Source organism: Mauremys reevesii, linkage group 5, assembly GCF_016161935.1.
Source record: "Mauremys reevesii isolate NIE-2019 linkage group 5, ASM1616193v1, whole genome shotgun sequence".
NCBI lineage: Eukaryota > Metazoa > Chordata > Testudines > Geoemydidae > Mauremys > Mauremys reevesii.
In genome coordinates, this window is record NC_052627.1 from 103,851,289 (window position 1) to 103,875,280 (window position 23,992).

Here is a 23,992-nt window from a genome sequence, read left to right on the forward strand (position 1 = left end):
ATCGGCGTGACGGCGACCGTTTCCTGGATTGGGACCGGGTCCGAGACTTGGAGCGCCATCCATCCCGTCTGTCCGGGGTCGGGGGCCGCATCATTGCCGGCTTGCCCACCGACTGAACAGCCCGCACCGGTGGTGCCGGGGGCCGGAGGCTCGGTGCCTCTGTGAGCTCGATAAGCTCTCTCGCCGTCGCGAATGTCTCAGGCGTAGACGGGAGATGCAGCTCGACCGCGGTCGGCACCGGGGAGCAGGGAGGTACAGGACTCGATGGCTCTTGAGGTGCCGGAGTCAACGGAACCGTGCACGGCTTGTGCACTACCACAGCCGGTGCTGGAGGTGCCGGTGATGGCTGGGTAAGCTGTCCCGAAGTCGGAGGCTTAGGAGCCAAGTGCGCCGTCTTCCGCTTCCTCGGTTGAGAGAGGGAACGGTGCCGGGATTTCGGTGCCGTCTGCGAAGCTTTAGCCACGTCGGTGCCGGGGCGGCTCGGTGCCGCTGGTGCGCTGCGCGCCGAGGACGGTTTCGGTGCCGCCGGGGACGGAGCGGGAGGCTGAAGTGCCGACTCCGTAAGGAGCTGCTTGAGGCGAGAGTCTCGCTCCTTTCTCATGCGCGGCTTAAATGCCGTGCAGATCGGGCACTTATCTGTCCTGTGAGATTCCCCGAGGCAGCACAGGCAGGAGTCGTGCGGGTCGCCAATGGGCATGTGCCGCTGGCAAGCCGCGCAGGGCTTAAACCCCGGTGCCTTGGGCATGAGCCCGCACCAGTTGTGGAAGAAGAGGGGCTAACCCCTCTAATTCCCTTACTATACTAAAACTACTAAACTTATTCAACTAATCTAACAACTAAACTAAGTTAACCAACTATATACACTGAAGAAATGGAGAAACGCTAGGGCTGTGGAGGTAAGAGAGCACTCCACTGTTCCAACTGGCCATCACGGGCGGTAAGAAAGAACTGAGGAGCGGACGGGCCGGCTGGGGTATATATTCGGCGCCATAGCGGCGCCACTCCAGGGGGCGCCCAGCCGGCCCGCCGGAGTTGCTAGGGTAAAAATGTTCTGGAGAGTCGTGCACGCACGGCGCGCACACCTAACTGGAATGCATAGGAGCAATCACTCGAAGAAGAACATTCATTTCTTCCTTTGAGTGTCCTTTTCATATTCCCATTCATGGGATAGATTAATAAGCGGTACTCTGACCCAGGATGGTGAGACCCAGAGTTCTAGTTAAACAAGGAGTGCAGAACTGCCTTGCCCAATTTTGCATCTGAGCTAGAGTCTGGAGTCTAAAGAATAATGTTAAGTAAAAGTGTGACCGGAACTCCAGGTTGCTGCTCTATATATTTCTACCAGGGGAATATGTCTACAGAAAACCATACAAGTTGCCTTTGATCTAGCTGAATGAGTTTTGTTGCCTGGAGGAGTGGATAATCCCTACAATCAGGGCCAGCTCCAGGGTTTTTGCCGCCCCAAGCAGCAAAAAGGAAGAGAAAAAGAAAAAAACCCACAATCATTATCTGCAGCTCTACCGCTGCCGCTTCAGTCTTCGGCGGCTGGTCCTTCGCTTCAAAAGGGAGTGAGGGACCCGCCGCCGAATTGCTGCTGAAGACCCGGATGTGCCGCTCCTCACGATTGGCCGCCCCAAGCATCTGCTTGCTGGGCTGGTGCCTGGAGCCGGCCCTGCCTACAATTTATAAGATTCATAAATGCTTAATCTAACCCATCTAGACAGTCTGTACAGAAAGCTTTTTTTAATTTTTTTTGTCCATGACCTATAAACAGCCTTGAAGATTGTCTAAAGGGGACTGAAAAGTATACCTTTCATTGCACTTTAATTGTCTGTCCACCACATTAATGACCTTAACACTTGTTGTGGAATTAATTTTTTTTTTATTCATGCCATCTAAACCTGGTGTGTAATTCTTTGCTAACCAGTGCAGAAGGTCTCTCATCTGAAGACAAGCAAAAGGAGTCACTGCTGTGGATGATGCCAGCAGACCCAGCAATCAAAGGAAGAAAAGAATTAATAGTCTTGGTAACTGGTGGAGGCAACGTATATATCTGTTTATTTTAATCTCCCTCTTGTCTGGGAGAAAAGCTCTCTCCACAGTTAAGTCCGATATGGCTTTTATAAAAAAAGACTCCTTTAAGTGCATTTAGACAGGACTTTTCCCAATGTATCTGACCTCCCAGACTGACAAATGGTGAACATATTTGATTTACATGTACTAAGATATCTTCCCTGGACGACATTTTTATTAGACAGTCCTCTAGGTGCGGGATACATATGTCCACAGCTTTCTTAACTATGCTGCTACAACACACAGGCATTTTGTAAACACCCTGAGTGCTGTACACAACTCATAAAGGAGGACATTGTACTGAAAATGGTCCTGTTCAACACTGAAATGCAGGTACCTCCAAAGACATGGCCTTACAGAAATGTGGACATATTTATCATTGAGCTCCAGAGGTACACACCACTCCTGGAGAGAAAGATAAGGTATTATAGAAGTTAGAGACAACATGCAGAAGCATAATTTCTTTATATAAGGCAATGTCTACACTACCACTTATGTCAGCAAAATTTATGTCACCCAGGGGTGTGAAAAAACACCCCCACCCCTCCTGAGTGACATCAGTTTTGCTGGCGTAAGTGGCAGTGTTCACAGCATAGCTGCCACTGCTCGGCATAGAGCAGCTACACAAGAGATTTTACAGTGGCACAGCTGCACCTATATCTGTGCTGCTGTAAACTATCTAGTCTAGGTACAACGTATCTGTTCAATCTCTCTAAATCCAAAATAAAGCAAAGGCCTATTTTTTGGGGGGGAGTAGAAAACAACAAGTGTTGCATCTCAGTGCATCTCGTGCGGGCATGGACAGAGCCCAACAATCAATGTGATTGGTAGCAAAGTCATTTATTTCTCTCCAGCATGCTCTTATATACAATTATGGCAGGCAATCAAGCAATTGCTAATTGGTTAATAAGATACACACAGGCACAGCTATAACTTCATAGGGTAATTGTCATCCTGTACAACTTTCTGATTTATTATCCTGTTTACTGCCTACTGGCAGATGAGAACCAGCCCAAGGCCAGCATCTCACTACACAGCTCACAGCCTAATTAGCCCATCCTTGAAGCCTAAACACTTCAGCTTCTCACATACCCATCTGCCAAGTTAACAAAACATTCCACAAACAAGTAAAACCCATTCCCTCTGCAATCTCATGGAACTACCTCTGTAGCACCTAACTGTAGTAGAGATTGAACCTCCTTTTTAAACAAATCGAGATGACTTTGATCTCTGCCCAGATATGAAGCTGGTGGTTGTTAGGGGAAAAGGTTTGAATTAAATTATGAAACCACATGAAATAAACTTCTAAAATGCATCTATCCAATATCATTATCAAAATGGGACTGGTACCCAAACTGGGGATAAGTAATGTCCAAGTGGACTGGCTTGAAGCTCTGTGTCAAAGCAGATGTCTTGGAGGAAACATAGAAGATGAACATGAAACTTTCCCTTTAATATTGTAAGGTTTAAATTTCTTCCTCAGTTGTAGCTGGTGGTGTGGGGTATAATAGGTGGAAATGATATGACCTTTTCTAATAATTGTAATGAACTGAAGGACATAAAGGAGCTCAGACTGCATTTGATATTTATGTAATGGAGTCAAATAAGGCCTCTCCCCTGTATTAAAGAAACCTAAAGATCTAGCAGTGGAGCTTACATTTTTCATCTTCTCTAGTATTTCATCAGTCTGAACAGTAAACAGACTGTGGCACCTTATAGACTAACAGACGTTTTGCAGCATGAGCTTTCGTGGGTGAATACCCACTTCTTCGGATGCAAGAAGAAGTGGGTATTCACCCACGAAAGCTCATGCTGCAAAACGTCTGTTAGTCTATAAGGTGCCACAGGATTCTTTGCTGCTTTTACAGAACCAGACTAACACGGCTACCCCTCTGATAGTAAACAGACTGATTATCTCCTTCAAATGGAACATCCACAATCCTCATTTTTATTTTGCGAGGGAGTCCTGCTGATCTTAACTGTCCGTGTCTCCTTAATGACAGCCAAAGCTACTGATCTTGCTGAAGTATCTGAGGAGTCAAAAGCTGATCTCAATTGTTGCTTAGCAACATTCAGTCCTTCAGCCAAAACAGCATTGTATTATTTTTTGTGTTTCTCTGGAAGAGCATTAAGAAAAAGAGGACATATTGCTCCAGAGATGGTATTTGTACCTAGCCATGACAGCTTCATAGTTGGAAATGTGCATGTATAATGCAGCTGAAGAAAATATTTGTCTTCTTAATTATCCACCTTCTTCCCTTCTTTATTGATGCAGTAGAGTGATTTTGTGCAACTTTTGATTTGTGAAGTGCCACTTCAACCACCAACTAATTAGGAGGCAGATGAATATGAAATGTAGCAAGTCCTTCTTGATGGAAATGATGTAATTTGTCTGTCTTCTTAGACAGAGGCTGAGTGGTGGAGGTCTTCCAGACTGCCTTTGCTGTCTGAAGCAACCCCCTCTAACAATGGAAGTGTGGTTCATTATATAGCCTGTGCCCCCAAAATATAAAAGATGTGATGATTTCTCTACAAAAACAGAAGCAATATCTAACATCTTTGACACTTGGGATACTAATTCATGAAAGGCTAGAGCATCATTTGATGGCTTATATTCCCTACATTTTCAACTAGAGAACAAATGGTCCTTAATTCTGAATCAAACTCTGCCAGTTCCAGTCCCTCCTCATAAGATAATATTTCATCTGTTTCCAAAGGTGACTTGTTCTGAGTAAGCAGCATTGCCTGGACCTTATTCTTTGGATTTGACAAATGAATGTCCCCCTGATACTGTCTTTCTGAAGGTCAGTCCTCATACATCAATTCTTCCGGATAAGGTGCCAGAAATGGCCAGTGGGACCACCTTACCTGAAGAGGTACACCCAAGCCAAAACCCCACTGATGGATCCTGCTGGAAATATCTCCGTGCCTGTGGATCCAGCGGGCTGCATTGAATGGATTATAATATTATTTTCCTAGTTCTATTATATGAGCTGCATCTCTCTTCTGGCCCGAATACATTCATTGCTCAGATGGGGCCAGAGACAATAACGTCCTTGAAAAGGAGAGCAGAGAGGAGTTCTTCTACGGGTATCCCAAAGTGGTCTTAGGAAGCGGCAGCAGTAGAGATCTCCTGTTCTTTACTCACTCGAAGACTCTTGAAGACGCAATCAGCCTGATTGTTTGTAGATGCAGTACCCAGCTAAACTGTCAGCAGCACCATACACCAATCCACCTGATGAACTATTGCTTTAACAGTAATACTATGCGGTGCCGTGCTAGTTGTTAAACCCTCATCAGTTCTCTTATTTGGATGTTTAGATCTCATTCTTAGAATAAACTCTTCCAGATCTGATATTGTCAGATCCAAAAAGGGACGACTCCCAACTCTGCGCTGAGAGCTTGAGTCAGAGCCTGACTCCATAATGAGATTCTGTCCCTGTAAATCCTTTTCTCTTGGATTGGCTCTTTGTAATGAGGCCAACACTGAGGAGGACTGCACATTTTTTCTCAGTACCACAACCAAAGTCTTTCTGAAAGGAATAGCTGTGGGAACAGGGTCTGTCACTGATCCAAACCTGGTCTTCTTTTTCTGATCCTTAACTTTCTTGGAACCTGTGCCTCACACAGAAGCTGAATCTTACTTCTTTCTAGGTGAAGTTGTTGCAGCTGAAGCCGGTCTCTAAGAACCAGCCGCCACTGTCGGCACTTCAGGCAATCATGTTTGATTTTTCTTCCACCATACACATAAAGGTATACAAGGTGTGTATACCTTTATTATAGGTAGACTGTTTCTTTGCTCTTGTGGTAAATGTTGAGCAGATCAGCCATTTAGAGGGAGAATGACCTTCCCCCTAACATGCCAAGCACCTAGCATGTGCATCTCATGCTGGGAATACCACAGGCATGAGACAGGTTTTCAATCCAGGATTCTTAGCCTTCTGATCCGACATGTTATCCTTTAACTAATGATCTCTAAACAACACTGTGTACTTAAGAAAGAACTAACCTATACCAACTGTTTAGCTACTAGGAATCCGTAAGGATCATACAGCCACATTGTAACCATCCAGCTGATTGCAGATGAAGGGACTGAGGTGGTGGAGCACAAGTTTCTGTAGATCAGTGGTTCCCAAACTTGTTCCGCCGCTTGTGTAGGGAAAGCCCCTGGCACGCCGGGCTGGTTTTTTTACCTGCCGCGTCCGCAGGTTCGGCCGATTGCGGCTCCCACTGGCCGCGGTTCGCTGCTCCAGGCCAATGGGAGCTGCTGAAAGTGGCACGGGCCAAGGGACGTACTTGCCGCCGCTTCCAGCAGCTCCCATTGGCCTGGAGAAGCGAACTGTGACCACTGGGAGCCGCGATCAGCCGGACCTGTGGATGCAGCAGGTAAACAAACCGGCCCAACCCGCCAGGGGCTTTCCCTGCACAAGCGGCCGAACAAGTTTGGGAACTACTGCTGTAGACATATTCCTCTGGCAGAGACATGTAGAGCAGCAACCTAGACTTCTGTTCACACTTTTACTTAACATTATTCTTTAGACTCGGAATCTCGATCAGATACAAAAGTTGACAAGGCAGTCCTGTTCTCCTTGTTTAATAAGCAGTATTCTGACCCAGGATGGTGAGACCCAGAGTTCTTGGTAATCTATCCCATGAATGGGAATATGTGGAAGACACTTACCTGTAAGTGAGGTTCTTTGAGATGGACTCTGCATATTTCATACTCCACATGAACCTTTCTTCACTACCTTGGAGTCCTACTTACCAAAGGGCTTTGGGTCATGGGGGAAGGAACTGAGGTAGTGGAGCACCACGCTCCTTTTAATCCATTGCCCTAGAACATCCAGAGTTCAGTGTGTATGGGGGAGAGGAGCAGGCAAGGGAGGCATGTGGGAGGCAATGACTACTGCTAGTAGATTTTTACCATTCAGACTGCACCAGCCAGTGCATCTCAGGAGAGGGAATATTCAGAGGACACTTGAAGGAAGAACTGTTGCTATCTTAGTTTACTATACAGGAAATGGAATCACACAGCTGAATGTTTACATCTGTGGGTGAGGGAAATCCTGAAAACTTACTATAATACTGAGGCCTGGTCTACACTAGTCTGTTATTTCGGAATTAGCCAAGTTAATTCAGAAAAAAAATGATTCCGTCCACACGACCAAACCAGTTTTTTTCTATTTAAAGGGCTCTTTAATCCGATTTCTGTACTCTACCTCGGCAAGTGGAGTAGCGCTTAAATTGAGATCACAATCCCGGGTTAAAGGTATTGTGGATGCAATTCGACATTATTGGCCTCCAGGAGCTATCCCAGAACGCTCCCTTGTGACCACTCTGGACAACACTCTCAACACGGATGCACTAGCCAGGTAGGCGGGAAAAGCCCCGGGAACTTTTGAATTTCATTTCCTGTTTGGTCACCATCAGCCCAGGTGACCGTCAGCACAGTACACCATCACAGGTGACCATGCAGAGTCCACTATCACAAGAGATCACGCAGTCCCGGATTCACAGACGAATTCCAGCATGGTCTGAACGAGAGGTACTGGATCTCATCGTATGTTGGGGAGACGAGTCTGTTATGGCAGAACTACGTTCCAAAAAAAGGAACGCAAATACGTACGCTAAAGTCTCCAGAGCCATGACGGAAAGAGGCTACTCCAGGGACACAGTGTCATACAAAAATCAAGGAGCTCAGGCAAGCGTATAAAAAAGCCAGAGAGGCAAACGGGCACTCTGGATCACAGCCCCATACATACCGCTTCTACCGTGAGCTGCATGCAATTATGGAGGGTAACGCCACCACTATCCCATCACTGTCTGTGGACACCTGCAAGGGGGGAGTTGCATGGAGAGAGGAGGAAGAGTCATTGGAGAATGAAGAGGAGGGACAGTACACAGGCGGCAAGTGGGGAATCCATTTCCCCCCCTAGCCGGGAACTATTCTTAATGCTGGAGCCAACAGCCTCCCCCTACTCCCAAGGCAGGCTCCCGGACCACGACCCTGGAGAGGGTACTTCTGGTGAGTGAGAGCCTGATCAGAGCCATGCGATGGGGGGCGTTTAGTTTAAAGGGCTCATCCCTGCTCAGAGCCTCATTGGAGCAACGTGTGTGTGTGTGTGTGTGTGTGAGAGTGAGTGAGACACACACACACACACACACAATCATCCCAGAGAACCCACAGGCCCTCCTTTTATGTGGCAAACCCACCAGGCATTGCTTGCTATGGGAAAGGGGAACCAGCAGTTTGAAAGCATTGAAATGAATGTAGAAGCAGAACCCCGCGTGTCCCAGGCTGCCTGCAAACTGAATTCTGTTGCCTGGTCGTGTGTGATGGCTTACTCACACCAAAAAGTGTCCCCTTTGTTCTCTGAAATGTATATTTTAAAATATTACCCTCCCTTTTTCTCCTCCTGCAGGTGCAAATGTTTCAACGCGGCCCCTATCTACTCCGTCCCAGAGGCTGGTCCAGATTAGAAGGCAGAAAAAACGAACTCAGGACGACATTGTCGGAGAAAAACATAGTTCTCACTCTCTGTTTGGATGCAGCAAAGTCAGATACTTTATTCTCAAGCAATTGCATAGAGGGAGAGAGTGCGCTAGGACACAGGGTTTCCCCTTCCTAGGCAGGTCTCTCTACAGGTAAACAATTACAGCATTTATACCTTTTGTTACATACAATAATAAGCAACAGCTGCATTTTGTTTATACATAGGTCATCTTGATATCTTATTTTTCTCACTTCTATTTAGACTACAGTCTACATTCCATATCTAACACAAGGTCGCAACAACTTCTCACACAGTTCTTTCCCACTCGCCTCACACAATCCTCGCTTCTACAAATCTTGCGTTATTAGAGTAACAGCTAGCCTAACTCTTGCTCACAAAAGAGACTATTTGCATTGAAATCCCCTTCAAATCCCTGTCAGTTCTTGCTCTACTTCCACAACATGTTTGCCAAGCTCATGCAGTCCTCCCGCACGGATAGGGCCCAGCTGAATGCGTGGAGGCAAACAATTGCAAAGTCCCGTAAAGCATTACAGGAACACGAAGAGAGGAGGGACACACGCGATGAGAGCAGGCAGGACGCTATGGTCAAGCTCATGGGGGAGCAAACTGACATGCTCCGCTGGATCTAATACGGGAAAGGCAGCAAGACCACAGATTGCCGCTGCAGCCCCTGTATAACTTCCCTCCCTCCTCCCCAAGTTCCATAGCCTCCTCACCCAGATGCCCAAAAACATGAGGGGAGGGGTTACAGGGACCCACACACTCAACCCCAGAGGATCACCCAAGCAGCAGAAAGCTGGCATATGCGAACTTTTGATTTGGTTTCTGGACTTGTCCTTCCCTCCTTTTCCACCCCACTAACCCAATACTCCCCCCCACCCCTACTCCCAGGTCTCCCTTCTGATTTCTCTCTCTGTGTTGTGCAACAAATAATAAAGAACAGTTTATAAACAATTTTGACCTTATTTCCTTTCATATATATAGGGGGCGGGTAAGTTCAAGAGAAACAAACACAACTGTCACACCGTACACTGGCCAGTCATGAAACTGGCTTTCAAAGCTTTTCTGATGCGCAGCGCATCCTGCTGCGCTCTTCTAATTGCCCTGTTGTCTGGCTGTGTGAAATTGACCACCAGGCGAGTTGCCTCAACTTCCCACTCCGCCATATACATCTCCCCCTTACTCTCACAGAGATTGTGGAGCACACAAGAAGCAGCAATTACAAGTGGAATATTGGTTGCGCTGAGATCTAACCAAGTCAGTAAACTGCACCAGCGCGCTTTCAAATGTCCAAAAGCTCATTCTACCACCATTCTGCACTTGCTCAGCCTATAGTTGAACTGCTCCTTACTACTGTCCAGGGTGCCTGTGTACAGCTTCATGAGCCATGGCATTAAGGAGTAGGCTGGGTCCCCGAGGATAACTATAGGGATTTCAATATCCCCAACAGTAATTTTCTGGTCTAGGAAGTAAGTCCCTTCCTGCAGCTGTTCAGACAGACCAGAGTTCCTGAAGATGCGAGCGTCATGCACTTTTCCCAGCCATCCCATGTTGTCAGTGAAACGTCCCTTGTGATGCACCAGTGCTTGCAGCACCACGGAAAATACCCCTTACAGTTTATGTACTGGCCGCCCCAGTGTGCTGGGGCCAAGATAGGGATATGCGTTCCATCTATCGCCCCGCCACAGTTAGGGAACCCCAGCACATTAAAGCCATCCACAATGGTCTGCACAGTTCCTAAAGTCACTACCCTTGATAGCAGCTGGTCAGTGATTGTATTGGCTACTTGCAGCACAGCAGCCCCTACAGTGGATTTGCCCACTCCAAACTGATTCTCGTCTGACCGGTAGCTGTCGGGCACTGCAAGCTTCCACAGTGCTATGGCCACTCGCTTCTCAACTGTGAGGGCTGCTCTCATTTTGGTGTCTTTGCACTTCAGGGCAGGGGACAGCAAGTCACAAAGTTCCATGAAAGTGGCCCTATGCATACGGAAGTTTCGCAGTCACTGGGAATCATCCCAGACCTGCAACACTATGCGATCCCACCAGTCTGTGCTTGTTTCCCAGGCCCAGAATTGGCATTCCACAGCATGAACCTGGCCACCATGATCTCCCAATCGCCACATGCCGTGGTTCTAGGAACATCTGTGTCCTCATCAGTATAGTAAATCGCACTGTCGTCGCTTCCTCACCCGGTTTTGCAGGTACTGCACATACTGCTGGATAATGTGCGAGGTATTTACAATGGTCAAAACTGCAGCGGAGATCTGAATGGGCTCCATGCTTGCCGCGCTATGGCGCCTGCATGGGTAATCCTGGAAAAAAGGGCACAAAACGTAGGAGAGCTGTTTGGTTCAAGATGGCCAATAAAAGGTGGTAAATGGTGTCTTCTGTAGCTTTCACAGAGTTGGGAAGCTCGCTAGAGCTGCAAGAGTGGGAGAGCAGAGTTTGCGGTGGAAGTGTGAGCAGAGTTTGCGGCGGAAGCTGTGTGGCTCAGTTCACGATGGCCAAAAAATGGCAAGGTTGCAAACTAGTGCCGGCTGAGTGAGAAATTACTTGCCTGCTAGAAAGTGGACCAAACAATCAAACTTATTTCACTTATATACCATTTAAAGTCATCAGTTTTATTGCTGCTGATCTGACCTGGTTTCAAACTGGGAAGTTTATCTGGAGGTGAAAGGTTCTAAATCCTGTAATAACCTATCCTTTGAATGGTCCAGTCCCACCAAGAATTAGGGGTTTAGGGCATACTTCAGTCAGAATTTGGCTGAGTAAAACTCTGTGGCCTTGCTCTGTTTGCCTTGGAATATTTTCCTGAATGATATCAGCAACATTTCTTTATTTGAGTGTGTAGACGCAAATCAGGGAAGAGAAATACACTAAGCACTTTCTTCATAACAACAACAAAATCTTACCATTGTGTTTTCAGATTAAAGATATTTTTCTAAAAGTAGAAAAAAAATTCAGTCTAAAAGACGTTAACAAGACAACTTTTAAAACTATAAGAAACTTGCTTCAATAATTTTGGTTTAGAAAAGGTTGTCTCCAAGCTTTATATATTTTTAGAACTTAATGTGAAACCCTCAGAAGATAAAAAACAAAAAAATGAGAAAAGACTTACCATTTAGAATAGTCTGCATAAAATTGTTTTGAAGTGTGAATAAAAAATATCAGCTCTTATCTATTAAGGGTTACTTATACTAGAACATTTTCTGCATTGTACATATCTTATTGGGCAAATAATAGTTTTGTTTAGGAAAGACTATTTACTTTCAAAAATAAAAAGACAGGACTGAGATTTTTATGACCACGTTTAGAATTGTCCCAATGTATAAAAATACTGGTTGGGAACACAACAAATAGAATAATCTCTGTCTCACAAATTTTGTTTGCTTCTGATAAATGTAAATACTAGAGTAGGAAAATATAAAGAGATGTTTATACAAACCGCTTATTAATAGGCAACAACCCCATTAATTGGAAGGAAAAATCATCTCTGAAGAAACAGATAGAGCGCTAACCTCAATTATGCTTATCATTTCAGAGTGGGGGAGGGTCTGAACAAATCTGACTGCCATTCAAAGAATACACTACAGAGAATAGCTTGGACTTAAATCATCTAAATTTTTAAACCTCTACTCACACTTTACAGAACTCTATTATACATGTCATACAAGAATTATTCTAATTTAATTGAGCCTAATGCCTCTACTCCTCTTCTTTCAGTTAAAGTAACACTACATTTCCCATTTTTTCTACATCTCTTTATCCTTATGTTCTAGAACCTTGTACAAATACTTCCAATGTACAAAACTGAGCATAAAAGTTCAAAATATGACAACTTCTAAACCAACCCCACCCCATCTCGTAGAAATCACCCAAGAAAATTGTAAATTCTCATCCAAACGTCTTCTTTTCCCTGAAGCCACCCCTTCAGCAAAAGCCTAGTAAAATAATGACCTTATTAACAGTATAACAGAAGACTATAACAGGGTTCCAAAAAGAACTAGATAAATTCACAGAAGATAGATCAGTGTTTCTTGCAGCCAGAGCCTTCTGGGCAGTGATTGGACGGGTGGGGGAAAACAGTGGCCCCTCCCTTGGGACCGCCAGGGTGGGTTTGGCCCTGCCCCCCTTTGGAGCCACAGTGCTGGAGTAGCAGACACCTGTGAGTTCCCCACCTTCCCGGGGGCAGTGGGGCTCTGGCTTCCGGCTTCAGCCCTGGGGTGGTGCGCAGCAGGCTCCGGGCAGGTTCCAACTGCAAGGCGGCGGGCTCTGGTCAGAGGCTGTGGCCCCCCAGCTGCAGGACCCAGCAGACTCCATCCCTTAACCCCTCCACCCCATCACCCAGGGCCCCCACTACATCCCTCCTCATCAGTTTGCCAGGGCTGAGTAAGTCTGCTGTGAAAAGTGATATTTATATGTTTGTTAATATCACTTTTCACTGTCTCCCTGCTAGCTAAGAAGTCTGCTGTGAGAAGTGATATTAACAAACATACAAATATCATTTTTCACAGAAGCAGACTTACTAGCTAGCAAGTCTAAAACAAAAATGCAGCCATAAAGCAAAGAAACAACAAGACAAGAACATGCCATGCACCTTATCTGTGTTTCTTTTCTGTTTAGGTCTAGTAAAGAATAGAGACAACTATACATTACTTTTATTATTCAGTCTGCAAAAAACCCTTACATAAATAAACTACTATGATTTGGATGTGTATATGTTCTTATTTATATATTTTTCCTAAAAAGTTAATTAAGTATTTTAGGAAAAATTATCAAAGTTGCCACCAGCAAGAGTTGGTGGCCGTACTCTGAGGCCATCAAAAATTTGTTGTGAGAACCCCAGCCTAGATAATACATAGTCCTGCCATGAGTGCAGGGGACTGAACTAGATAACCTCTCGAGGTCCTTTCCAGTCCTACGATGCTATGTATTGTAGGGTAGAGGGACAAGGTGGGGTCCTCTGGCCTGAATGTGGAAAGTGTGTGTTGGGGAAGCGGGTGTTAGTATCACTCTTCTTGCATTTCATTTTTAACAACAGCAGTCTTTGTAAGTTAGTTTTGGTAAAGGTTAATGTTTATAATACATTTTCAAGTTGAAGTGTTTGTGCTTGCTTGTCTGGTAAGTTCTAAGTATCATGAACTAAAATTAAACATCTAATGATATGTCTATCAAGTTGGTGAAATCAAATTTTTCACTAGTAACGTGAATACAGAAAATAAATAACTTCCTTTGTAAACTGTAACAATGCCAATTTTCCACAGTCCAACCGTCACATCTGCATCAATGAACCAGAATCAGCCTTCAAAGCAATTTTATTTTTTTTGTAACCTAAAAGCATCTAAAAAAGTGGAAAGAGGAAAATACCATGTCACTGGTTAAAAAAAAGTTAGGACACAATTCTGTACAGATAGAAAACAATTAACTACCACTGCTATCTATAGTTCATTTGTACTGATTTAACATTAGTAAGGGGTCTTGGGAACTATAACTAATCCCGGTTTCAGATTTTCAGATGAAAAGTGCCATCTAAATACAAAATATTTCTTTCTACGAACCACCAAAACTGCTGGATAAAACTAACTATAGAAGCAGCAAAGAATCCTGTGGCACCTTATAGACTAACAGACGTTTTGCAGCATGAGCTTTCGTGGGTGAATACCCACTTCTTCGGATGCAAGCAGTGGAAATTTCCAGGGGCAGGTGTGTATATGTATGCAAGCAAGAAGCAAGCTAGAGATAACGAGGTTAGATCAATCAGGGAGGATGAGGCCCTGTTCCAGCAGCTGAGGTGTGAAAACCAAGGGAGGAGAAACGGTTCTATAATTGGCAAGCCATTCACAGTCTTTGTTTAGTCCTGAGCTGATGGTGTTAAATTTACAGATGAACTGGAGCTCAGCAGTTTCTCTTTGAAGTCTGGTCCTAAAGTTTTTTTGCTGTAGGATGGCCACCTTAAAATCTGCTATTGTGTGGCCAGGGAGATTGAAGTGTTCTCCTACAGGCAGCGCTTTGAAGCGCTAAGTGTAGTCAAAGCACCAGCGCTGGGAGAAAGCACTGGGAAAGCTCTCCCAGCGCTGTCCATACTCCACCTCCGTGTGGGGAATAACGTACAGCGCTGGGAGCCGCACTCCCAGCGCTGGGGCTTTGACCACACTGGCGCTTTGCAGCGCCGCAATTTGCAGCGCTGGAGAGGATGTGTTTTCACACCCTGCTGCAGCGCTGCAAATTTGTAAGTGTAGCCAAGCCCTTACTGTCAGACATTCAGCATGCCCAATTTATATGCAAGGTATACGTATGTTTTTTGGGGTCTATAAAAAACTAATATTTGCCTTGTTAATGCTGTATATTAATAATGTAGATAATAGTCCAATGTAAATGGAAGCTGGATCTCTCTTAAAATACAGAGGGTCACGTTCCACACACATCCATACTGTATTTGAAAAGTAGAAACTGGTCCAAAATAAAGTGATCTGGTGAATGCATGGGGTATACAATGTTATGCATTTCACTCAATTTTAAACTATAATCCTTTATTAGGTATTAAAATAAAGTAATAAATTAATCCTAATGGTTCTGTTTAGTATTTCAGAATCCCTGAAAAATCATGAAAAGAAATTATAGTCAACAGAAGATGGGCCACCTGGTGGTCTAGTGACAGTGCAATACACAGTCATGCAGGGATATGAGCTGGATCCTGAATTGAAGCCTGAGCTCTTGGACCAGCAGAGGCCACACACATACAGGTCTTGAAAAGGGTGTGTGGGATAGGGGATAAAAAAGAACTGCCATCTTCATAATGCATCCACGCTGGAAGAAAAACAGAAGGCAATGGATATTGTTTCATTAGGTTGCAACTTTATTCACTTAATATATCTGGCAGTACCCGGCAACAAATTGTACAGTCCAGGTCATCGTTTTCTTAATTATCCATATAACCTCCAACCTTGTCCCAGCATTCCCATTGCTGGAACCTTTTCACCCTCTCCTTATATGAGGTGAAAGGGGGCGGGGGGGAAGACGCTATAAAACAGTGGTTCTCAAATGTTTGTACTGGTGACCCCTTTCATATAGCAAGACTCTGAGTGCGACCCCCTCATATAAATTAAAAACACTTTTTATATATTTAACACTATTATAAATGCTGGAGGCAAAGCAGGGTTTTGGGTGGAGGCGGACATCTCGCGATCCCCCCCATGTAATAACCTCATGACTCCTTGAGGAGTCCCGACCCCCAGTTTGAGAAACCCTGCTATAAAAGAAGGGGAGTCAGCTCCTGACTGTTCCAGACATAGGAGCCCCAAGCCCCCTTCCTTGGCTTCCTGAAAGGGGCCTAGGAAAATGAAGAGCGTCAGTTCCCCACTGTAGAAGACGTAGGAGTCCCCCAAACCCCTTTACACGATGCTTTCCTTCCAATCTTTTTCCAAACCATTTTATCTGATAATGGTATCCGTTCCATAACGAGTACTTGCACAGCACATTCACAATTAGTTTTACATACTAAGTTGTGACATTATAACCTAACCCCTCTGCTTCCCCTCACTGGGAACCAGACCAGTTGTGGAAAGACAACCCCCTCCCCCCCACACCACCACCTCACTTTAGCCAATCTAGTGGAGAGGGAAAAATTCCTTCCCAGGCCCCAAGGAAAGGGGCAACTACTGTAATGCCCACAGAGAGTCAAGAGGTTTGCTGAGTTCATAGGTGGGTGTCAGCCATGGCTGTATAGGGAATAAATACCTCCCCCCCCTCACTGCTGCTCTTCCTGTCAGCAGAAAGGGCAGTGCAATGTCCTTCTCCAAACCTGGCCCTGCTCCCAGCCCTTTTCCTGTCCATCCCTGTAAGCTTCACCCCTCCACCACACCCATTATAAGGGATTCCTTAAAGGTGCAAGTCCCTTTTTTTCCCCAGTTAGCCAGCTCCATATGGAAGGTTGTGATGAGCACATTCTCCTGCAACTGCTTTGGCTCACCTAAAGCTAGGCTTTGACAGTTCTGGAGGAAGCTATATCCAGCACTTTTTGCAAGGCAAGACTCTCTTAGGCACTTTTCAAACTCTCATCCTTTGATACTTAGTGACAGACATCTAGAAAGGCTGTGGGGGATCAATAGATTAAAAAGAAATAAGTAAAATGGTGAAGAACACGAAGAGGATTCCCGGAAAACAGAAATGGAACAGAAGCATTTCTCTGATTTCTCATAGGAAATGACATAAAAGTTCCCAAAAGTTAAAGCACGTTTTCAAGTGTTACTGTACTCTTGAGTTGACATTCTTGTAGTGGGGGCTTGAATAAGTTATAATCAGATGAAAAACAGTTTTTTCCAATCTGATATTAGTGGATCTGGTACGGAACTCATATTAGATCAAGAATTTAACTGCATTACCTTTGTTTTATTACATTTTACATGCATTTTATACATTGATTTGTGTTATTTATATGCACAAATAATGATTCTCATACCTCATCAGTTATATCTATTGCTGTTATGTTGAAATACAGCAGCATGCAAATGCACAGGTTAGTGTGTAAAGTTATTATTTTATATGTAGAAAACTTACAATTAACTGTAAAGAGAATATGATCTGTAAGTGACATATACATACAGTTTAATTTGGTTTTATGCAGACGTTGCATAGTTCATTATTAGTTTCTAATGAAAGACTGGATGTGCAGTGTCAGTGACCTTGAAACAGATCAAGTGACAGTAGCAAACAGGAAGATCTGAAGAAGAGGCATAACCTTCAGGGTTGAAAGGTCAGCAAGTACAGCCTGGGAAAAAGAACAAAAAGGATTTGCTAAACTTGAAAATTGAATCAAATTTCTCTGAAGTAGTACCTAAGAAATCAGAAAAAGCTGCGGCAAACTGCAGAATATGATATTGACAATAACTGACTGCAGAATATGATATTGACAATAATTACTTTCTAAACTTTGCTATATCGTATCAGTCTGTGGAGGTTCCTTTTCCCCAGATTTTTCAATCTAACATTTCAATGCGCAAAAAAAAAAAAAAAAAAAGTGCACCTATATGTACAAACAGCAAGTAAAGTCACTTTATTTTACCCTTTAGACTTACTTCAAATATAAACCCATGATACCATGCACAAGAGGTCTAACATTTCAACTTGCTTCTAAAAATAATTGTACATTATGAATCTTGATCCTGCGTCTTGGGTAGCACTTGTAAGATAAGTCTGTAACTTTAATGATGACTTAAAGTGAATCATCATCTGATGGAAGTATATATTTTTAAAAAATATAACTAGTCATCACCAACATTCCATAATATATAATAGAATTTTATCAGCTTCTTTGGGGGGAAAAATGAACAAAAATACTAATTAGTAACAATAACCTTCACTCTGGCCAGTTTTCACATATGTAGCATGATGACATTTATGAAGATGAAATTTCAAATTTATTATTCGATAAAAGCAACCTCTTAAAATCAATAATATAAAAAGGCATAGAAGCAATTATCTTTTTATATTTATTAATAAAAATGAGCGTACAAACCTCCCCAATTTTTAAGTGTAATATTCTTTAATCATGTTAGTAGAATAAATTTAGACCATATACTAAAATAGTGAAAAAGAACTCATCTCAGATACACAAAGAAGAAAGAAGGAAAGAAAGAAAGAAAGAAAGAAATGGAAATATACCTATCTCCTAGAACTGGAAGGGACCCTGAAGGGTCATTGGGTCCAGCCCCCTGCCTTCACTAGCAGGACCAAGTACTGATTTTGCCCCAGACCCCTCAGTGGCCCCCTCAAGGATTTAGCTCACAACCCTGGGTTTAGCAGGCCAATGCTCAAACCACTGAGCTATCCCTCCCTCTGTGTCTTCCTCCCACAAAGAGCTCAATGAGAGTGTGTTGTTTATAAAATTTTATATGCTTTCGCCACGTGCCAAAAAAGGAATTTTATGCACTATATTCTTGTAACTTCCTCTGAGTTTTTACCTAAGATAAGAATTTAAGCAGAGAGCTTTGTATTGCATGCTATGTACTTCTAAAGCTTAAATTGCTCTGGTTGGCAATGCATCAAGAACTATTTCAATCTCCTCTAACTGAAACTTATCCTTACTTCGGCTGCAGCCAGTGATGTCACCTCCATCAGGTTCACTGCTCGGAAAGCAAACACAGCAGCTGCCAGGACTGAAAAAGAATGCACAATAAGTAAACTGCTGACCTATTAATTAATTGTTAGAATTAATCTTGATCTAAAATTATTGACACTCTCTCTCTCTCTCTCTCTCTCTCTTTTGCAATCATTCTGTTTCTGAAGGATAGTAAGTAGCGGATTTCAGTGCTCTAGTTCTTGCCATGTGGCTACTCCTTCATAAAAATGAATAAGTATGTTACTGTGTTCTTTGGAAAAAGTTGAGTAATAATATGTTTAAGGTGACTGTGTGAAATAACATTTTTAATTGGTTCTTTAACTTAATTAATGATGTTACTAAAAAAAGTAATTAAAGTTCGCATTTCTGAAGAGCTGGGGTATAGAGTAGTAGAAAATAAGGAGGATTTTTAGGACTCCTATTGATAATAAAGGAGCCATCTTTCCCTGGGTCGGGGGCAGGGAGAACATCTTTTGTATAGCAGTGACAAACTAACGTAAACTAGACTATGCACTACACTATCTTTGGGGCAGGGAACATACAGGCTTTCTTTTATGTTCACGAAGCAGCTAGCATTTTATAAATGCTATCAAAAGAAAATATTACTAATAATAATATTGAGAAGTAGTCACAATAAAACCAGTTTAACTCACTGACAATTCCTGTAAGAACTGAAAAATGCATGAATTACTGCTTTACCTATTTAATATATATTGACTTTCAGCAAATCTGTTTTCAGCAGTCAGATAAAAGGAATTGAATTTTCCTCTCTTGGTAACATCTATTTTAATTTGGCATGTATTATCTTTAAAATTATTGACAAATAAAATTTTCCATTACCAGCGAGAATTTCTAGAGAATTGTATCCTAGGATTCTGTCCCACAAAAGCAGAAGTTGGTCTGTAGCTAAGTAACCAGAGAATGCTCGTACCATCCATTTAAACGATATTCGTAGTCTGTAAACAAATGGAAAACAAGAAAGTATTATATTTCCTCTCACAAATTACAGATACACCATTTCAAAAGGAATTCCATGACCCTGCAAGTCTTGTATTTATTATTATTATTAATATTTATGCTGCAGTAGTGTCCTGAAACCCTAATCAAGACTTGTAGGGAAATGTTCAGTATCTTCTACGACTGGGCTCCAAATCAATTTTATTAATATAAAATTTCCTAATCCACGAAACCCACTTAAAGGGTTCTAAGTCACCTCCACCCAAAGCCTTCTTGACCTGCTGCTCACAAACAGGGAAGAATTAGTAGGGGAAGTGGAAGTGGGTGGCATCCTGGGCAGCAGTGACCATGAGATGGTGAAGTTCAGGATCCTGACAAAAGGAAAAAGGGAGAGCAGCAGAATACAGCCCTGGACTTCAGAAAAGCAGACTTTGACTCCCTCAGGGAACTGATGGACAGGATCCCCTGGGAAGCTAATATGAGGGGGAAAGGAGCCCAGGAGGTTTGGCTGTATTTTAAAGAAGCCTTATTGAGGGCGCAGGAACAAATCATCCTGATGTGTAGAAAGAATAGCAAAATATGGCAGGTGACCAGCTTGGCTTAACAGAGAAATCTTCTGTGAGCTTAAACACAAAAAAGAAGCTTACAAGAAGTGGAAACTTGGGACAGATGACTAGGAAGAAGTAAAAAATATTGCTCGAGCATGCAGGGGTGTAATCAGGAAAGCCAAAGCACAACTGGAGTTGCAGCTAGCAAGGGATGTGAAGGATAACAATGAAGGGTTTCTACAGGTATGTTAGCAACAAGAATAAGGTCAGGGAAAGTGTGGGACCCTAATGAATGGGGAAGGCAACCTAGTGACAGATGTGGAAAAAGCTGAAGTACTAAATGCTTTTTTTGCCTCTGTCTTCACACACAAGGTCAGCTCCCAGACTGCTGCACTGGTGAGCAGCCCTCAGTTGTGAAAAAACAGGTTAAGGACTATTTAAAAAAGCTGGCCATGCACAAGTCTATGGGGCCAGATGCAATGCATCCGAGGCTGCTGAGGGAGTTGGCTGATGTGATTGCAGAGCCATTGGCCATTATCTTTGAAAACTCGTGGCAATCAGGGGAGGTCCCAGATGATTGGAAAAAGGCAAATATAGTGCCCATCTTTTAAAAAGGGAAGAAGGAGAATCCAGGGAACTACAGACCAGTCAGCCTCACCTGAGTCCCCTGAAAAATCATGTAGCAGGTCCTCAAGGAATCCATTTTGAAGTACTTGGAGGGGAACATGGATTCACCAAGGGCAAGTCATGCCTGACCAACCTGAAGTACTTACGGTTGCGCCCCAATTTCTCGAAGATGATAGAAAAGCTGAGGGAGATGGGTTTGAAGAAGTGTCTCAAACAGCAAACATAGTGACACAATGCCCTAGCAAAACAACAACACCACACCCTGAAAACATATATTCACTATTACTCATATATTCAAATTTAAATATGAATATAGTTTTAATTTAAGCATTAAGACAAACCATTAATACATCAGTGATACACAACTAGAGTAACATGAGCAAACCAGATACCTTCAACCGCTCAGGCCTTGATCCTACAAGCACCTCCAGTCTTGAGTAATTGTATATATAATGAGTAGTCACATTCAATTCCATGTCACTCACGTGTAGTATCTGTAGGGTTAAGGTCTAAAGGCCAGATTTTTATAAGTATATGGGCACTGAAAGATACGGATAGGTGCCTAAGCAGGATTTTCAAAAGCACTTAAATAAGACGGTTACTCGCCTTTGTAACTGTTGTTCTTTGAGATGTGTTGCTCATATCCATTCCAGTTAGGTGTGCGCGCGCGCCGCGTGCACGTTCGTCAGAAGATTTTTACCCTAGCAACCCCCAGTGGGTCGGCTGGGTCGCCCCCTGGAGTGGCGCCGCCATGGCGCCGGATATATACCCCTGCCGACCCGACCGCTCCTCAGTTCCTTCTTGCTGGATACTCCGACAGTGGGGAAGGAGGGCGGGTTTGGAATGGATATGAGCAACACATCTCAAAGAACAACAGTTACAAAGGTGAGTAACCGTCTTTTCTTCTTCGAGTGCTTGCTCATATCCATTCCAGTTAGGTGATTCCCAATCCTTAACTAGGAGGTGGGGTCGGAGTGAGATGTCGCAGAGTGTAATACTGCAGAGCCAAAGGCTGCGTCATCCCTGGACTGCTGAACCAGGACATAGACCGAGGACCAGGTAGCTGCGCGACATATCTCATGGATGGGCACGTGAGCCAGGAAAGCAGCAGATGAGGCTTGAGCCCTGGTAGAGTGGGCAGTGAGGTGGCTCGACGGAACATGAGCCAAGTCGTAACAGGTGTGGATGCAAGATGTCACCCAGGATGAAATCCTCTGTGAGGAAACGGGTAGGCCCTTCATACGCTCTGCCACCGCGACGAAGAGTTGGGGGGTTCTGTGGAAGGGCTTTGTCCGCTCGATGTAAAAAGGAAGTGCTCTACGGACGTCTAGGGAGTGCAGTTGTTGCTCTCTGCGCAATGAATGTGGCTTCGGGAAGAAGACCGGAAGGAAGATCTCCTGGTTAACATGGAAGGCCGATACCACTTTGGGGAGAAAGGCCGGGTGTGGTCATAACTGCACCTTGTCATTGTGGAACACAGTCTATGGAGGGTCCGCCGTGAGAGCCCGAAGCTCGGAAACTCGTCTTGCCGATGTGATGGCCACGAGGAAGGTGGTTTTCCAGGACAGGTAGAGAAGGGAGCAAGTTGCTAATGGCTCGAATGGGGCTGACATAAGTCTGGTAAGAACCAGGTTGAGGTCCCAGGTCGGGACGGGGGTATAGGCGCTCCAAGCCCTTGAGGAATCTAGATACCATAGGATGCGAAAACACCAAGCGGCCATTCTCCCCTGGGTGGAAGGTAGAGATGGCCGCCAAGTGCACCCTCAAAGATGATACCGGTAGGCCCTGTTGCTTAAGAGACCAGAGGTAGTCCAAGATGGTGGGGATGGAGACCTCGGCGGGAAGAACGTTGTGCTCTCCACACCAGCATGTGAAACGCTTCCACTTGGCCAGATATGTTGCTCTAGTGGAAGGTTTTCTGCTACCTAAGAGTACTTGTTGCACTGGGACAGAGCAACGCAACTCAGACTGGGTCAACCACTCAGGATCCACGCCGTGAGATGGAAGGACTGTAGGTCTGGGTGACGCAGTTTGCCGTGGTCCTGAGTTATCAGGTCCAGGTGAAGAGGTAGTGGGATAGGGTCAGCTATTGACAGGTCTAGCAACATAGTGTACCAGTGCTGCCTGGGCCACGCTGGAGCAATCATGATCAAGCGGGCTCTGTCCCTGCGTATTTTCAGCAGGACCTTGTGGACGAGTGGGAATGGTGGAAAAGCGTATAGCAGGTGAGTCGTCCACAGTATCAGGAAAGTGTCTGCTATGGAACCCTGTGAGAGGCCTTGAAAGGAACAGAACATCTGGCATTTCCTGTTCTCGCGGGACGCGAAGAGGTCTACACGGGGAAATCCCCACTTCCGGAAGACCGAAAGAATAACGTCCGGGCAAAGCGACCACTCGTGAGAAAGGAAGGATCTGCTGAGGCGATCCGCCAGAGTGTTCCGAACCCCCTGGAGAAAGGACGCTATGAGGTCTATGGAGCGGGCTATACAAAAGTCCCAGAGTCGTAAGGCCTCCTAACAAAGGGTCGAGGACCTTGTCCCGCCCTGTTTGTTTATATAGTACATGGCTGTTGTGTTGCCGGTGAATATTGACACACAATGGCCTTGCAAGTGCTGATGGAACGCCTGGCAAGCAAGGCAGACTGCTCTCAGCTCCCGGACATTGATGTGCAAGGTCAGTTCCTGAGATGACCAAAGGCCTTGATGCGTAGATGCCCGAGGTGAGCACCCCAACCGAGAGATGATGCGTCCGTCGTCAGGGATGCAGAGGGTTGGGGCGGATGGAACGGCAGCCCTGCACACACCAGGGAGGGGGTCAGCCACCATTCGAAGGAGCCTAAGACGCTCGGGGGAATGGTGACTATCATGTCTATGGTATCCCTGCCTGGTCAGTACACCGAGTTGAGCCACGATTGGAGGGGACGGAGGCGTAGTCTGGCGTATTTCGTCACAAACGTGCAGGCCGCCATGTGACCCAGGAGACCAAGGCAAGTGCGAACCGAAGTCAACAGAGCAGCTTGCTGACTGTGGATGATGGCCACCATTGCTGGGAACCGGGGCAGCGGTAAGCAGGCTCTGGCGAGGTTGGAGTCCAGGGTGGCGCCAATGAAGTCTATCCTCTGAGTGGGAATCAGAGTGGAATTTTCCGCATTGA

General features: G+C 44.7%; 1 protein-coding gene across 4 annotated transcripts in view; it reads right to left on the reverse strand.

Annotated features, from left to right (window-relative positions):
• Positions 1-15,212: 15,212 nt before the first annotated feature.
• TBC1D19 (TBC1 domain family member 19) overlaps positions 15,213-23,992 on the reverse strand; it is an 89,812-nt gene continuing 81,032 nt past the window's right edge. For 2 of the 4 annotated variants that reach the window (XM_039542413.1, XM_039542414.1), the window contains 4 exons: positions 20,986-21,077; positions 19,548-19,663; positions 18,674-18,744; positions 16,958-17,357 (listed from right to left, as the gene is read on the reverse strand). In XM_039542413.1, the coding sequence (XP_039398347.1) occupies positions 17,283-17,357; positions 18,674-18,744; positions 19,548-19,663; positions 20,986-21,077 (354 nt within the window). In that variant the 3' untranslated portion in view covers positions 16,958-17,282. Of the gene's footprint in view, positions 15,398-15,425; positions 16,682-16,957; positions 17,358-18,673; positions 18,745-19,547; positions 19,664-20,985; positions 21,078-23,992 lie in introns of those variants that run through there. The other 2 variants (XR_005599776.1, XR_005599775.1) reach the window with 2 other exon arrangements.